Source organism: Lithobates pipiens, unplaced genomic scaffold (assembly GCF_037356315.1).
Source record: "Lithobates pipiens isolate NorthernLeopardFrog02 unplaced genomic scaffold, aLitPip1_a1.2 Scaffold_18, whole genome shotgun sequence".
Lineage (NCBI taxonomy): Eukaryota > Metazoa > Chordata > Amphibia > Anura > Ranidae > Lithobates > Lithobates pipiens.
Window position 1 is genome coordinate 637,762,464 of NW_027507758.1, and position 17,653 is coordinate 637,780,116.

The 17,653-nt window shown below is 43.8% G+C and overlaps 2 protein-coding genes across 2 annotated transcripts in view; both read left to right on the plus strand.

Moving 5' to 3' along the window:
* LOC143989929 (uncharacterized) overlaps positions 1-12,061 on the plus strand; it is an 84,374-nt gene extending 72,313 nt beyond the window's left edge. Inside the window, exon 7 of the mRNA XM_077490200.1 lies at positions 10,686-12,061. Within this exon, the coding sequence (XP_077346326.1) occupies positions 10,686-11,460 (775 nt within the window). The 3' untranslated portion in view covers positions 11,461-12,061. The remainder of the gene's footprint in view (positions 1-10,685) is intronic.
* Positions 1-17,653, plus strand: part of LOC143986898 (uncharacterized) — a 1,277,526-nt gene that overhangs the window by 236,120 nt on the left and 1,023,753 nt on the right. The window lies entirely within an intron of this gene.

A 17,653-nucleotide genomic window follows, 5' to 3' on the forward strand; every position in this document is an offset into this window, starting at 1 on the left:
CGGCAGAACTCTGACATGGGACCTCTCCACGGTCCTCTCTCCATCATTCGAAACAATGGAGGAGTGCTCAGATAAAAACTGCACTCTTATGCTGCGTACACGCGATCAAACTATCTGGGGGACAAACCGCCCGAAAGTCCGCCCGGACTTTCCGAACGAGCGGACCTGCCCACACACGACTATGGCGGGAGTCCGCCGTACTTTTCAAATGAACGGACTTGCCCACACACGGAGGCAAGATTGACACGTCGCTGGCCCTGTCACCTGGTATGGACTTAAAGGGAAAAAAAACGGCATAGGGGTCCTCCCCAAGGTCCATATAAGACCCTTATCCGAGCACGCAGCCCGGCCGGTCAGTAAAGTGGGTGGGGATGAGCGAGCGCCCCCCCTTCTGAGCCGCACCAGGCCGCATGCCCTCAACATGGGGGGTGCTTTGGGGAAAGGGGGCCGTGCGCCCCCCCACCCCAAATCACCTTGTCCCCACGTTGAGGAAAAGGGCCTCTTCCCGACAACCCTGGCCGTTGGTTGTCGGGGTCTACGGGCGGGGGGGCTTATCGGAATCCGGGAGCCCCCTTTAAGGGGGGCCCCAGATACTGGCCCCCCACCCTATGTGAATGAGTATGGGGTACAATGTACCCCTACCCATTCATCTGTGAAAAAAAAAACACAACACAAGGGTTTTAAATTATTTATTGCACAGCTCTGGGGGTCTTCTTCCGTCTTGGGGGGTCTTCTCGCTGGACTCCTATCTTCTGCTAGCTCTTTTACTAGCGGAGGAGTCCGGCTTTCTTCTTCGTCGCCGCCCGGGGGTCTTCTTCCCGACTTGTGGGGACACATAGGCTTACTGAGAGTTCCTTTGGTGCTTTAATACTACTGAGGCACACAGTTGAGACTAACAAATTTATAATGGTGGGCTAATGTGTTTGCTGTTGCAGGAAGGAGGATGCTGCCCTGGAAGACCTCTTAAAAAAAGAGTTACCAGGTACCTAACTCAGGTTTAGGTTTTTGTTTTTTTTTGCTAGAAAATAACTTGGAACCTCCAAACATTATAAATATATTTTTATTCTAACACCCTAGAGAATAAAATGGCGGTCGTTGCAATACTTTCTGTCACACCGTATTTGCACAGCGGTCTTGCAAGCGCACTTTTTTTGGAAAAGTTAGCCCAATTTTTTTATTTTTTTTTTATATTGTGAAAGATAATGTTACGCCGAGTAAATTGATACCCAACATGTGGTGTTCTACCGATCACATGCGTGGCTTGAACACAGTTTTCATATGCGGGCACTGCTCACGTATGCGTTCGCTTCTCCACGCGAGCTTGGTGGGACAGGGCACGTTAATTATTTTTTTATTTTTTTTACCTATTTTTTTTTTTTTTTTACACTGTTATTTTATATTAAAAAAAAAATGGTGTCCCTTTTATTCCTATTACAAGGGATGTAAACATCCCTTGTAATAGAAAAAAAAAGCATGACAGGACCTCTTGAATATGAGATCTGGGGGTCAAAAAGACCTCAGATTTTATATGTACACTAAAATGCAATACTAAAAAAAAAAAAAAAAAAAAAAAAAAATGTACTGGGCACTTAAACTCCCCTCCTTTTCAGCTTTCGGTGCTCTCACACTTTGACAATTACTCAGTCAGGTAAGACTTTTTATGTAATACAAATAGAGCTTTCTTTTGGTGGTATTTGAACACTTCTGGATTTTTTTTTTTTATGCGCTATAAATGAAAAAAGACCGAAAATTTTGAAAAAAAACAACAAATCTTTCTGTTTCTGTGATAAAATTTTGCTAATTATTAACTTTTTTCTTCATGAATTTTGGCCAAAAATGTATATTGCTACATATCTTTGGTACAAATAACCCAAATTAGTGGATATTCTTTGGTCTTTGTGAAAGTTGGAGAGTCTACAACCTGTGGTGCAAATCATAAAAAAAATCCTCACATCTGATGTACTGGTGGCCTATCTCAATTTTTGTGACCCGAACAAGCCAGGAAAGTACAAATACCCCCCAAATGACCCCCTTTTGGAAAGTAGACATTCCAAGGTATTTAGTAAGAGGCATGGTGAGGTTTTTGGTGTTTTCATTTTGCAAAGAATTGTGAGAAAAAATGACGATTTTTATTTTATTTTTTTCCACAAAATTGTCATTGTAATAGGTTATTTCTCTCACGTGGCATGTGTATACCACAAATAATGCCCCAAAATGCATTCTGCTACTCCTCCTGAGTATTACGATACCACATGTGTGAGACTTTTTTTCACAGCCTGGCCACATAGAGAGGCCCAACATGCAAGGAGCACCATCAGGTGTTCTGGAAGCATAAATTACACATCTAACTTGTTGACTACCTATTACACTTTTGAATGCCCTGGAGCAGCAGGACAATGACACGTGACACTGACGGCAGATGGCACGTGGCACTGATGACATATGGCACTAATACGTGGCACTGATGACATATGGCACGAATGACAAGTGACACTGATGTGGCACTGGGGGCAGGTGGCCCTGGGGACAGGTGGGCATTTGTGTTGTGTGTTTCACTGTGAGTGATAACTTACTTTTCATGGGGAGAGCTGCAGCATGGAAGCTCTCCCTCCTCACACGCTGTCTCTGTGTGAGGAGGGAGAGACGGTGATGAGAGATGATCTCATATGTTTACATATGAGATCACCTCTCATTGGACACACCAATCGAGTGCTAAATGGCTGCTGTGATTGGCCATTCCAAGGGACATGGCCAACACAGAACTTCCCCGATGCACACCCGCGGTGGCGCGAAGAGGGGGAAGTAAACAGGAGGACATCCACCAGGCAGTTTGCGCCTGCGCTATAGCCAAAAGATGGCTGCAGCGCCGACGCTAAGTGGTTACATTTTTTTTTTTTTTTTTTTTTTTTTTTTTTTTTTTAAGAAATTAAAAAAAAAAAAAAGTATCTTTTAAGATCTATGGGCAGAAGTGACATTTTAACATTGCTTCTGCCCTGCAATGGTATGAGACGGGTTGAGGCCATTTTCCACTCACGCTGCCGGTGGCTCTGGTAAAATCTGCTGCAGAGACCACTTTTATCTGAAAGCAGACCGCCTGCTGAAGGAGAGAATACTGGGGTTATGGCAGCTAGCCATAACAACGATATTCATCTTCAAAGTAGCAATGTATAACGACAGAGGGCGGTCCGTAAGTGGTTAAAAACAAATTTCTTCATCAGTTTAGGCCAATAAATATTCTTCTACATATTTTTGGTAAAAAAAATTGCAATAAGCGTATATTGATTGCTTTGAGCAAAGCAATCGCCTGTGCAAAACGGGATAGATTTATGGCATTTTTATTTATTTTTTTTTTGGTAACGATGGCGATCTGCGTTTTTTTTTTTTTTTTTTTTTTTGTTACTGCGACATTATGGCGGACACAGACACTTTTGACACATTTTTGAGACCATTGACATCTATACAGTGATCAATGTTAAAAAATTGCACTGATTACTGCGTAAATGTCACTGGCAGGGTAGGGGTTAACACTAGGGGGTGATCAAGGGGTTATCTGTGTTCCCTGTGTATGTTTCTAACTGTATGGGGTTAGGACTGACTGGGGGAGGAGACATATCGCTGTTCCTACTTGGTGGGAACAAACAATATGTCTCCTCTCCCCACACAGACCAGGGATTTGTGTTTACACAAATCCCAATGCTGGCTCTCGTGCACATGTTTGCGCGTGGCCGGCGGCAATCGCGACCGCCGGCCACGTGCATCGGGTCCCCCGCTGAGATAATCTCCCATTGGCTGAGCAATATTCTCATTTATCTCTGAGCTCCTTCTTGCTATTCCTCGTCCTGCCTGTTGTTTCCTTGGATTGATTTTCTGTGTAGTGACCCCGGCTTCATCTCTTGGATGCGCTCGTCTGTTGCTTGTCCTGACCTTTATCCTGATTCCTGGATCTCCTCCTCATCTCACAGCCAACATAGAGAATGGAATATGGTATCTAGGAGGCCAAATTTTACAAGACTCCCAAACTGCAAGAATCATAGTGAACACTATCCAGATTTTATATTTTCTCACTGGGGACCATAGTGCTTAAATACATACTGTCCTTCATATTACCTCCTGATATCCTCATACTATTATTGTACAGCCAATACCAACCCAGATAATTCTCTGTTATCAATGTTATCTGTCTACAGGGAAACCTTCATAGATGACGGTACCAATGAGGATGGAGGAGGACCGAAGTCACATGACTGAGAAGATACTAAACCTCACCCTGGAGATCATCTACCTGCTGACCGGAGAGGTGAGGAGGATTCTAGGAGGTCACATGACATCACTCTTATCACTATTAATAAAACACATACCTGACCGGAGAGGTGAGGAGGATTCTGGGATTCTAACACGATATTCTTATTGATTCTTCAATGCAGAGATTTCCTCTTGTGAAGTCAGGAGATCATATGACCATCACAGTGCCTCCATGTGACTCCCTAAAACCTGAGAGACACAACATGGAGAAGATTCTAGAAGTCACCAAGAAGATGATGGAGCTACAGACAGGAGAGGTGAGTGGTGCTGGGAATTGTGGGACATTATCCAGTAACAGACAAGGGATGTGTCTGGATGGTGACTGTATCATTGTGTGTGTCAGGTTCCTATAAGGTGTCAGGATGTCACTGTCTATTTCTCCATGGAGGAGTGGGAGTATTTAGAAGGACACAAGGATCTCTACAAGGACGTCATGATGGACAATCAGCCGCCCCTCACATCACCGGGTAAGAGGAGACTTTATTGTAAAGGAGAGAGCAGTACGGAGGCTCCACCTAGATCCCCCATCATCTGATAAACACATAGAAACAATGTATTCAGTCAGTGTGTGTGTTTCCTACAGATGGATCCAGTAATGGGAACCCACCAGAGAGATGTCCCCGTCCTCTGTATTCCCGGGATTCCACACAGGAAGATCACACCATCCCCCACCATCATCAGGTAGATGGGGAACAATCACTGATAGTATCATTAGGATCTGTACATTATCTGCATTGTTACCATTGATGTCATTTTTATTATTCAGATTAGTATATGTCAATTATATCATTCATTTTGATATATTCAGAGTGGAAACCTGAGAGATTCTAAAGTTGAGGTTAAAGAAGAGATAAAAGAGGAGGATGAGGTGATGGAGGAGTCAAAGTTTCTAAAAGAACACAAAGATCTGTACCAGGACACCATGGTGGAGTCATCCAGCTACAGAAACCCACCAGAGAGATGTCCCCGTCCTCTGTATTCCCGGGATTCCACACAGGAAGATCACACCATCCCCCACTGTTACAAGGTTGGTGGGATGGAGCATCTAGAACATGGACTCCTAGAGACAATGTGTGGGATTTTCTATGTGATGTCACAATAATAAATCTTCTATCTTACAGATGATATTCTCTCATTTTCTTGGTTTAGAGTGGAGATCCAATGGATATAGAATTTGAGGTGAAATCAGAAGAAGAAGAGAGGTATGTGAGGGATGATCAGCAGTCTATGGAGGAGGATGGAATAACGGGGACACTTATAGAGGAGGACACTCCTACAGAGATCAGCACAGGTGGGTCATTAACACTAAATACATTCCTCCACCCATACTGCTCACTGATTGGTCCAGAGTAGGGCGGGGGCTGGGTGATATCAGCCTGTAATCCCCTGGTCACTTTCCTGAGCTGTGTTCCCCGTCCTGTATTCCTGGATTTCTCTCCGATAATCTTCCTTCTCTGTGCTACAGACACAATTTTTTGAAAACTGACATTTTATTGAAATTTCAAGGGAAACAAAGAAATCAAAGAAGGAACAATAAGGCACAGGTAATAAAAGTAAACGGTCACAAACCACAGTAAGCAAAGGCATAGAATACAGCATTGCATCAACTCAAGCAGTACATTACAATGACACTCAGTTACCGGGAGAGTTCGATTCCTGCAGCCTGCTACTGGTCAATTTAACAAACCTTTCAGAGACCAAAAAAAAGGAAAAAGAAGGGAGCTTAAGGAAAAAGAAGGAAAATAGGAAAGGTGAACAAAAACACGAAGAGTCGTGCGAACAGCCCTAGAATGGGAGAGAAAAGGTGCAGATTAGAAAAAGAAGAAGAAAAGGGAAGTAAAAGAAAGTAAAGTAAAGGACGCCCCTCCGACCCCACGCCCCCCCCCCCTTTACACGCAGAAGGCGGGTGCCTCCATCCTATCCCAAAGATCCTATACCTTGTTATGTTTGTCAAGCGTGTTATTTAGAGAAGCTGTAAGATATTCCATACGCCTGACGTCCCTAATTCTAGTGTGTAACTCAACTAGTGAAGGGATCTCCCGTTTCTTCCATTTTAGGGCAATTAGGCAGCGCCCAGCCGTCAACACGTGGGCTAATAGGGATTGGGAGGATCGGGAGAATGTGGCAGGAGGGAGGCCCAGGAGAAACAACTTGGGGTCTAACGGCACTTGTGCCTCAAAAATGGTACATAATAAGGCCCTAACCATTTCCCAATAGGGGATAACTCGTGGACATGTCCAATAAATATGGAACAGTGTCCCAACTGCACTACGGCAGCGCCAACAGCGGGAGTCCGCGGAGGGGTAAATAGAATGGAGCAGGGACGGAGTTTGATACCAATGCAGCATAACCTTGTATTGATTTTCCTTATATAAAGTGCAAACAGAGCTTTTGGCTGCACGTGACCAGACTCGCTGCCAGGTCTCCAAAGGCACGGCCTCCCCCAAGTCCCTGTCCCATTTATCCATATACGCGTGCCGCGGTCCTGTCATAGAGGAATCCACTATTAGAATTTGGTAGGTACGTGAGATCATACCCTTCGGAGACGAGCCCTCCAGGCATACCTTTTCAAACTCAGTTAAAGGGGAGAATTGTAGGGTCGTAAAAGATTGCGCAAAATGGCGGATCTGCAGGTAGCTATAGAATGCTTGTTTAGGTAAATCATATAAATCCTTTAATTCCTGGAATGATCTAAGTAACTTAGTCCTAGCGTCCACCAGCTGACCAAAACGAAAGAGACCTCTACTAAACCAGGGTTGGGACATTCGAGATGTCAGACTATCCGGAACACTGGGAGTAAACAAAAAAGAGGTGGCCAGGGAGGTTGGGGAGGACAGCGGATACACTTTTTTGGAGCGGAGCCATAGAGTGCGAACCAGCGCTATTGGTCCCAATGATTGATATTTACTAAGGCTAATGTCCGTGCTCCACAACATGGAGTTAGGATGCGTAGGGGCCAACCACAACTTCTCGATTTGGGACCAGCGGTTATAGGCGTGTAGCGTACTCCACAAAGCTATTGGTCTAAGTTGGGCCGCTAAATAATATTTGGTTATATTGGGGAAGGCTAGACCCCCCTGATTGCGTGGGGCAAATAGTACAGACCGTGCTAGCCGGTATCTTCCATAGTTCCAAAAAAACCGTAGAAGGTCACCCTGGAGCGACCTAAGGTGCGCCGGAGGGATAGGGATGGGTAGAGTCTCGTAGAGGTAGAGAAGTCTAGGGAGGATGTTCATCTTAATGGTCACTAACCTGCCAAAGAGGGACAATTTTAGTAATTTCCATTTGGCCAGGGACGTCCTAATGTCCTTAAAAAGTTGGGGGAAATTAGCTTTATATAGAGTCTCATAGGACGGAGTAAGATGTACCCCCAGATATTTCAGAGAGGATGTCTTCCAAGCATAGCGAAAGGAGTGGGATAGAGTGGACAAAGTCACAGACACAATTTATGTATCGAGATTTTTGGAGATTCAAGGGTTCAACTGGCAGCAAAATGTAGATTTTCACCATAGGCATTGCTCAACCTAGGCACCTTTGGGGCATGTGCTTTGGGTCTTCTGGCAAGATCTCTGACAGAACAATTCTCCCAGGATTACTTGCTCTGTTGTCTGCTGGGTGGAGGGATATGTCTGTATAGTCACAGGAGATGGGAGGCAGCTGTGTGGGACCTCTGCAACTTGTCTCATGTAAACATTTAAGCTTCCGCTGAATACCAATATTATGAGTCCTGACCCTTACACTGTATGATTTATATTGTACATTACATACTCCTGAACTATGTACTCTATGTTGTATTTTAAATACTCCTGACCCCTGCACTCTATATTCTGCCTTACATACTACTGACCCCTGCACTATATACTCTATATTGCACATTACATAATTCTGATACTATATAGTCCTATCTGTTGTATCTTATACAATATGTTGTACATTACATAGTCCTGACTTCTGCTCTCTGTGACAAACACTTGCTTCAGGGAGATCAGGCGTGCCTCCGCCTCTTGAAGTATAAACCTGGACGAAGCCTTATGCCTATTGATACCTGAGGAAAGGATCATGTGGGCATGTATCTTAAAGGACTCCCACACCGCTCCAACGGACGCATATCCCTGGTTGATAGGAAAACAATAAACCCATTCCCACTGGATATTCTCTAAGTCTGACATAGTGGTCACCCAATACAGGGAATGGTCAGAAAGCACCCTGACACCAAACCCCACATCAAGCAGCTCAGGCAGTAAAGAGGGTGAAACTAATATCAGGTCAATGGTAAAGTGGGAAGGTGTAAAGCAGGAGTAAGTGACAGCCTTTGGATGCTTATGCCTCCATGTATCCATCTTGGTGAACTCCGAAAGGACCCACCCAAACCTAGTGATCAAGGGCGAGGTGACACTAGGGTGGTGTAGCTGATCCTATGAAGATTGGGCTTGATGGTCATGTTGAAATCTCCTAGCCATATGGCGGTCACTAAGGGGTGCTTGGCCATAAAGGCCACCCCCTCCTGTAGGACCACGAACTGGAATGGTGGTGGAATATAGAACACCATCAGGAGAATTTCCATTCCGCTGATGGTGGCGTGCAAAAATAGAGACTGGCCCTGAGGATTTGACTGCAAAAAGTGGAGCTGGAACTGTACTATTTGGCAATCAGGATAGCGATTCCACAGGAATTTGAGGTGTAAGGGACCTGGTACAAGCAGCTCACCCAGGGTTTTTTAGGCGCCATTTGCATCTGTCCCATGACATGGGTCTCTACCAGGATGGAGATGTCCGCCGTAAGGGATTTAAGATGGAAGAGTACAGCTACACGTTTAGGCTTGGCGTATAGCCCGCGGACGTTCCATGTAACAAGCTTTAGGGAAGCCATATTAGTAGTGGTGGTAAATGAGCATGCAGTCGGATCATCAGTAAACGGCCTTCAATATAACATCCCAACATTTTAAACACAGAACAATACATTGTGCGCTATGGGGGAGGCAGTACACATACACAGAGGGCAGGGCTATGCAGGCGATAAATGGCGTGCTAACATTGGCCGCATAGCAGGCAGAAGAAAAGAGTGGCAAAAAAAAGTCAGAGGTTGAATGCATACATTCAAATGTCTTTACAAGGTATGTCAAATGTACAGTAGGTGAAAGAAAACATAAACTTTGCCTGCACTGGACCAGCGTGGCAATTCTAACAAATCACTGCCCGTCACAGCCGTGGGGGCAGAGGCTGGCCAAGGAAACAGAACTTGAAAAGTCAATGGTAACAGCCAGCCAGATCTGAAAATAAAACATGGTTACAGGTAACACCATTTCAGTCAGGGGGGTGACTAGAAACTGAAAAGTGCACAACGGTGCAAGGTGGAAAGTTTCCGTCCGTTCAAGGGGAGCAGACAACGCTTCTTAGATTTGCAAGGATCAATACGGTATAGGGAGAGGGAGTGAGGATAAGGTTTCCAGGCAATTGGACAGGAGCGTAGTAGTAGGACAGGCCCGGGGTCAGCCGCAGCGGTTCAGGATATATGAGAGTGGGAACATTGACAGGCATAGCCCAACTCACGGTTCGTGGAGAGAGTCTCGGTCACAAAGGGGAAGGAGAGGCATCTCCGCCGGGTTAAGTATGTTAAGGTCCAGCATTCCTGTGCTCCAGCCAGGACTAGACCTCAGCAGGATCCTCAAAGAAGCAGGTCTTACCATCACAGACTACACGCAGTCTCTCCGGGAATAGCATTGCATAAGACAGGTGGTGGATGCGTAGTTGTCTTTTAGCCTCAATGAATTGCGTTCTTTTCTTTTGTACTTCAGCGGAGAAATCCAGAAATAGCGCAGGCAATATTCCCTCATTATCGGGTGGGCCGCAGGATAGCGTCCCGGTTGCGGTAGTTAAGAATTTGGTGACGAAGGTGTGCGGAGGAGGGCGTGCAGCCAGGCGATGAGTGCGCTCAACCACAAACGTGGATGAGAAGGCCTCCCTGATGTAGGTTTTGATAAGCAAGTTCTGACTAAGGTCCATGAATAAAGAACTGGTAGGGTATCGGAGGACCTTTTTACTAGTTACCTTGAGGGGGGAATTGTAAGATCCTCAGAGACAAAGCTGCCTGATGTGGGCGGAGTCCTGGTTTAGGGGAACCAATCAGCTCATGTCTAGTAATAATCTTTGTATTTCTATTTTAGTAGATGGACGGGAGATGAGGAAAACCTCAGAGGATTGTCTCACTTTGTCTCCAGACTGTAAAGTAGAAGATGAGGACATCACACAGTATAGTCCAGGAGAAAACCCGACTACCTCAAATGTCCATCCGGCACCACACAGTGTAGATGGACCATCGTATTCCTCTCATCCTGAGGAACCTCAGACTGTGCAGGATGGGGCCGTCCTTCCAACAGAGAAGAGGTTTTCCTGTACTGAGTGCGGGAAGTGTTTCCATTCTAAATTCCATCTTAATGAGCATAAAAGATCTCACACGGGGGAAAAACCATATTCCTGTTCTGAGTGCGGAAAATGTTTTTCACAGAAGTCCCATCTTTCCAGACATCAGAGATCTCACACGGGGGAGAAGCCGTATTTCTGTGCTGAGTGTGGGAAATGTTTCTCTGAAAAATCCAATCTTGATGGGCATAAAAGATCACACACAGGGGAGAAGCCGTATTCCAGTCCTGAATGTGAAAAATATTTTTCACGGAAGTTTGATCTTTACACACATCAGAGATCTCACACAGGGGAGAAACCTTATTCCTGTTTTGAGTGTGGAAAATGTTTTTCACGGATGTCTGTTTTTTACAAACATCAGAGATGTCACACGGGTGAAAAACCTTACTCCTGTCCTGAGTGTGGGAAATGTTTTACACAGAAGTCCCATCTTTCCAGACATCAGAGATCTCACATGGGTGAGAAACCGTATTCCTGTCCTGTGTGCAGAAAGTGCTTTTCACAAACGTCTGATCTTTACCGACATCAGAGATTTCACGCGGGAGGGAAGCCGTATTCCTGTCCTGAGTGCGGGAAATATTTTTCACAGAAGTCCCATCTTTACACACATCAGAGAACTCACACGGGGGAGAAACCTTATTCCTGTCCCGAGTGTGGGAAATGCTTTTCAGTGAAGTCCAATCTTTACAAACATCAGAGATCTCACACGGGGGAGAAGCCGTATTCCTGTCCTGAGTGAGGGAATTGTTCCTTACTGAAGTCCTTTGAAATTTCTAGCTTGTATCACCACAGAGTGATTTAGGCACACCAGTACACAATGTTAAAATCAAAATATCTTTAATGTATAATATATAAAATAATCAAACAATTTAACCTAAAATTCAGGCTAATGTATACTGTCTATATGATGGTATTGGCCACTCATACATCAAACCATTGCACTACACAGGAAATTGAAATGGTTGTAAACTGTAAAATTAATTCTGGAGGGCTTGATGTACTGTAGAATTATGGCGTACTGTATCTTGGCTCGCTGTACATGTTGTGCGCCGATCACTTCTTCAGCAGCTTAAGACGACTATTATGTGTGAAAAAGACATAATCAACATACATAAATATTTTATATTTAAACATATGAATAGTGCGAAAGTAGAATCATTTCGATTGACTACCCACAGAGGACAAACAGAATGAGTACCCAATCCAAGTGGGAGGGGCAAACCAACAACTATGGGGGTGTCTGTAACATGATATTAACAGGGTAACAATATGTATAATATAGGTTTAAAGAAAAACCAAAGTAAGAAAATCGAACCAAAAAAAATCATATAGATAGTATACAATAGTGTGATATTTTTTTTTTTTTTTTTGCTAAATTGTTTGTTTTATACTATACATTAAAGAGGAAGTAAACCCTGATGGGTTTACTTCCTCTTTTTTTCCCTGCAAAGGTAAAGCATAATGGACTACTATGCATCGCATAGTAGCTCATTATGTGTCACTTACCTGACACAGGAGCCAGCGAAGTCGCCGCTGATCCCTGTAGTCCGCCGCGTCCATCTTGCTGGTGGCGTCTCGCAGCTCCGACCAATGACAGCGGCGAAGCCGCGATGACGTCACTCCCGCGCATGCGCACGGGAGTCGCGCCTCGCAGCTCCGCCGCTGTCATACGGCGAGGCCGCGATGACGTCACTCCCGCGCATGCGCACGGGAGTCGACAAATTTGGCAAATCCATTCTTGGACTTGCCGCATTTAGTGCGCATGCGCGTCGCTGTCTACGGCGCATGCGCCGTAGACAGCGGTGCCCATTTTCGGGCAAATATCTCCTAAACCATATAGGTTTAGGAGATATTACTTGGACCTACAGGTAAGCCTTAATCTAGGCTTACCTGTAGGTCAAAGTTGTTTGGAAGGGTTTACTTCCATTTTAAAGATATTTTGATTTTAACATTGTGTACTGGTGTGCCTAAAAAGCCCAAGCTCTATTTTTTTTATTATTGACTGAAGTCCTGTCTTCCTGTACATCAGGGATCCCACACAACCCTTGAGGTGTATTAGTGCCTTGAGTGTGGGAAATGTCTTCTATATGAATGTTGCTGGACATCACAGCTCTCATGTGGGGAAGAAGCACACCCTGATATACACCTCAGATATACTCCATGGCTGATCTTCATCATGGAAGAAACAGTTGATAAGGAGATCAGAGATCACCAAAGACATGGATGAAGTGTTATACCGTGTTGCCCATTGATAGCAGTAAAAAAAAATGGAGTCATTACCTTTCATTGGCTGAGTACATTTTGTGGTGTAAGCTTTCACAAACATTTACAGGTCTGTTTAAAAAATAAAAACATTTATTTGAACAATGTGATCAATGTTGGCCGTATTTATTTCATATAGTGATTTTCCTATGCTCATCAGCTCCATCTAATGTCTATAATGTGGTATTCCACTTTTTTCTTTTACTGATGGAGAGTTTTAAGGAAAAATACTTCAGTATGGCAACTAGATGGAGCCAACAATCATAGGAAATTCCTCTGTTGATCTACAGTCAGAATTTGTTACGTCTGAAGAAATGATTGTTGTGATGATAATGTGAACTGGGCACCCCAAAAACTCTTAGAAGAACCGGGGCAGCCATGTTGTTCAGAATTTAAAGGCGATGTGTATATCCTTTCCCTGTGCACCTTACTGCAAAGGCTGGTTATAGATTGGGGGTTGTCATCTATCTGCACAGCTTGTCAGCAGAATTTGGCGTGGGGACACACTGGATGCCTTCAGCTGTCATTGTGCCCTTCCTGGGCATCCATTGTGTCCCTGCGCCTTTAAGGAGGAGTTGGCTCCCTCCAGGCAAACCTGCCCTTAATCTATCCACTGCTAGATGTGTTCCAACCTGGAGACTCTGAAAACTATAGCGTTAGGACCCCAGTATACAGAGGAGGCTTGGCGTGGCCACTGTGGCTTACACATATATTTGTAAATGTGTGCAACTAGAACTTCTGTTTTTAGTGTGAAATGTTAGACGTACAATTTTATTTTATATTTTTTGTGTCTTTTTGCAGGCTGGCTGGTAAGTGTGCTGGGAAATATTTATGTTGTCTGTGATGTAGAATAGGAGACCCTTAACAGCAGTGATCTGCTTTCCGTAATCCCGGGAAGGCATCTTCTGAAATTCACAAACTTTTAGCTGCATTCCAACACATCTTTATCTGTCCATTGATAGGACACAGCAGAACCTCTTAGCCCTTGTACACACGGTCGGACATTCCGACAACAAAATCCGTCGGATTTTTTCCGAAACTGGTGTTGCATACACACGGTCGGACAAAGTTGTCGGAAAATCCGATCGTTCAGAACTTGATGACGTTATTTAGTTACGACGGGGCTACGTTCAGGCTAGTAGCCAATAGCTGTGGTCTAGGAATTTGATCTGAGCATGCATGGCACTTTGTCCGATCGGAATTCTCTACAAGCGATCGGACTTTGTCTGATCGGATCATGTTGCCGGAAAATTTTTATATCCAGCTCTCAAACTTTGTTGGTCGGACATTCCGACGGAAATAGTCAGATGAAGCCCACAGACAGTCGGATTATCCGAGAACGCGGTCCGATCGGACATTTTCCGTTGGAATGTCCAACCGTGTGTACAAGGGCTTACCCAAATCAACCAACATCACAACAAAGCATGGCGGACAGGCAACCCTTTAATTTAGTCCTCATGAACCTCATTACCAGACCACAATACACATCCCAGTCTGTCTCTAATAGTCATCATAAACCCATCAAGTCCAGGCTTAAATAATTGGAGCAGATATACATCCTCACTAATAGTATCAGACTCATTGCCTGTCACAAATAGTTCAGCAGGTAGAAAAGCCGAATACACGTTTCTGGAGGAGATACCAGTACAGCAAAAAAAAAAGGACACCTTTACCTGTCTGTAGTAACCACTTTAACCCCCAGAAGGTTTTGCCCCCTTAATGACCAGGCTATTTTTTTTGCGAAACATCACTGTGTTACTTTAACTGACAATTGCGCCGTGGTGCAAATAAAATATTTTTTTCCCCACAAATAGAGCTTTCTTTTGATGGTATTTGATCACCTCTGTGGTTTTTATTTTTGCACTATAACGAAAAAAAAAACGACAATTTTGAAAAAAAAAAAAGATTTTTTACAATCTGCTATAAAACATCCAATAACATTTAAAAAAAAAAAAAAAAAATCACATTTCTTCATAAATTTAGGCCAATATGTATTCTGCTACATATTTTTGGTTAAAAATCTCAATAAGCATATATTGATTGGTTTGCGCAAAAGTAATCGCATCTACAAACCATGAGATTTTTATTTATTATTCGTATTATTTCAGGTACTTTATATAGTGCTGTCAATTTACACAGTGCTTTACATATACATTCACATCCGTACTTACCCTCAAGGAGCTTAGACTCTAAGGTCCCACATTCATATGGGCCAATTTAGACAGAAGCCAATTAACCTACCAGCATGTCTTTGGAGTGTGGGGGAAAATCCACGCAGACACAGGGAGAACATGCAAACTCCAGGCAGGTAGTGCCGTGGTTGGGTTTAAAACCAGCGACCCTTTTTACTGCTAGGCAAAAGTGCTACCCACTACACCACAGTGCCGCATTTTTATTTATGTATTTATTTTACTAGTATTGATGGTGATCAGCAATTTTTTGTGGGACTGCGACATTGCGGCGTACAAATTGGACACCTAACTGACGCTTTTTTGGGAACCAGTGACATTTTTACAGTGATCAGTGCTAAAAATATGCACTTACTGTACTAATGACACTGGTAGGGAAGGGGTTAACACCAGGGGCGATCAAAGGGTTAATTCTGTCCCTAGGGAGTGTTTACTAACTGTGTGGGGGATGGACTGACTGGGTGAACACAGAAATCTGTGTTCCTGCTTAGCAGGAGCAGAGGATCTTTGTGTCCTCCCCTGTCAGAACAGCGATCTGCCTGGTTTACATAGTCAGATTGCCGTTCTGCCTCTCTAGGAAATGATTGGCGGGTCCTGGCGGACATCGTGTCCTCCAGACCCGCCGGTTGGCTCCCCCTCTGGCCATTCGGCACACGCGTGTGCGCATCCCCTGCTGTCTATTGCACAAAGTTACATACAGGTACGTTGTTTCATGCAATAGAGCCGACCTGCCACAGTATATGTACTGTGGCTGGTCGGCAAGTGGTTAATTAGCAGTATTGTAAGCCTGGACACCTCTATATTAGAAGGTACTGAAGGCAGGTGGGACACATTACATCTCTTTGCTGAAATAGGCATCTGACACCCATCATATTTGTATTCATTCAAAAGGTAATTTCATGCTGGACAATAATATACCAGTTACCAGAATGTAACCTGTAGGTAATCTAAGATATTAATACCTATTCAAAACTATATCTGAGGGCATATCAGCTACATGGTCTTAAAACCCCATGACATCCCATCTGCCACGCCTAAGGACTTCTCATAGCTTATCATTGGTCAAATCCTTTCTGTCCACACCTTCCTCAGGAACCTTAGCTGTCCTTTACCTTCAAACAAGAACATCAGCCAAGATGTCTGATAAACGATCCATCTTATGGTCATTGATGGGACTTGCACAGAACCAGGCCTTAGTTAAGTAGTTTCACTCTTAAACCCTCTGTTTCTATGTACAGGGATGTCGGTGCCTTCTGTTTGTTATTATCACCTACCCATATTTTCATTCTCTTATGTTTTCTGTTGCATTACTGTCTCTCTCTTCCTTTGTAGGACCTTTTTCTGTAAATATTTTGCACCATTTTACCTGGTTTTTCTTATTAAACGATATTACACACTAGGGATGATCTTAAAGAACCCCATCTCTTTAAAGAGTGCTACAATATGGTAAATCTCTGGCATATTCCTGTCTGTGGTATCATGGGTTTGTCAGGGAATGCCTGAAAGATTAATTAATTTGAGTAATTTTACGTCAGTGCAGAATTATTTAAAAATAACTCATCAGGTCGATGTGAATATGGACTGACTATTGACAATAAATTAATATTTCTTCAATGAGATGGGTTCACACCAGCAATAGTTTGATTAATAGATGGACATAGACACTCCAATTTTACATAATTACAAAATTAGCTACAAAAATAGATGATATATGTATATATCTATGTAGAGAATTAAACACCATAATTAAATTTTCCCTGTAGACAGAATAGCCATATATAATCAATTATCAGACATGAGTCAGCATTTTCCGGAATCCAACAGTCGTTCCCCTACAGAAGGAAAAAGCAACAAACTACTCAAAACAATACACCTCTATGACCCATCCAATTTGCATGACCGAGTGTGACTGGCTCTCAATAGAGCCAGTTCACACACCTCTGAGGCGGCCGCGGTCCAAATTGCTGAAGGGTCCTGTGCATCTTCTGGTCCGTTTCAAGCGCAAATTTAGATACAAAATTAGGACCGGATTTGTAACTGAAACGGTGAACTGGAATGCACCAGACCCCCTGCTGTGAGCCATGGCTGCAGCTAGTGTGAACCCAAGGTCTCCACAGATGTATGTCTCGTTCCTGTAGTTCTTGATGCGGATCGAAGTAACGATGAATTCCCATGCTGGATTTGGCCCCTTGTCTCTCTGTTTGCTGTATCCACAGTTGGATCTCTTTTTTATTATTTGTAGTAACCTGGAAATGAGCTGAAACTGCAACTCTGGGTCATCAGTTTCTGTAGTGCTGTTTCCAGAGACAAACCCACTTTGCGTGGTGATTTCATCTGCTGAGAGGGTCTGAGAACAGATTGTCACCACTTCACGCAGTCATCTGGAGAGGCACAGTTGCTGGGTTTAGATTTTATGGTATTATGACATTATTCCTCCTTTCCCTCTATTAGTGGACATAAAAGCTGGATCCTCATCTTGCC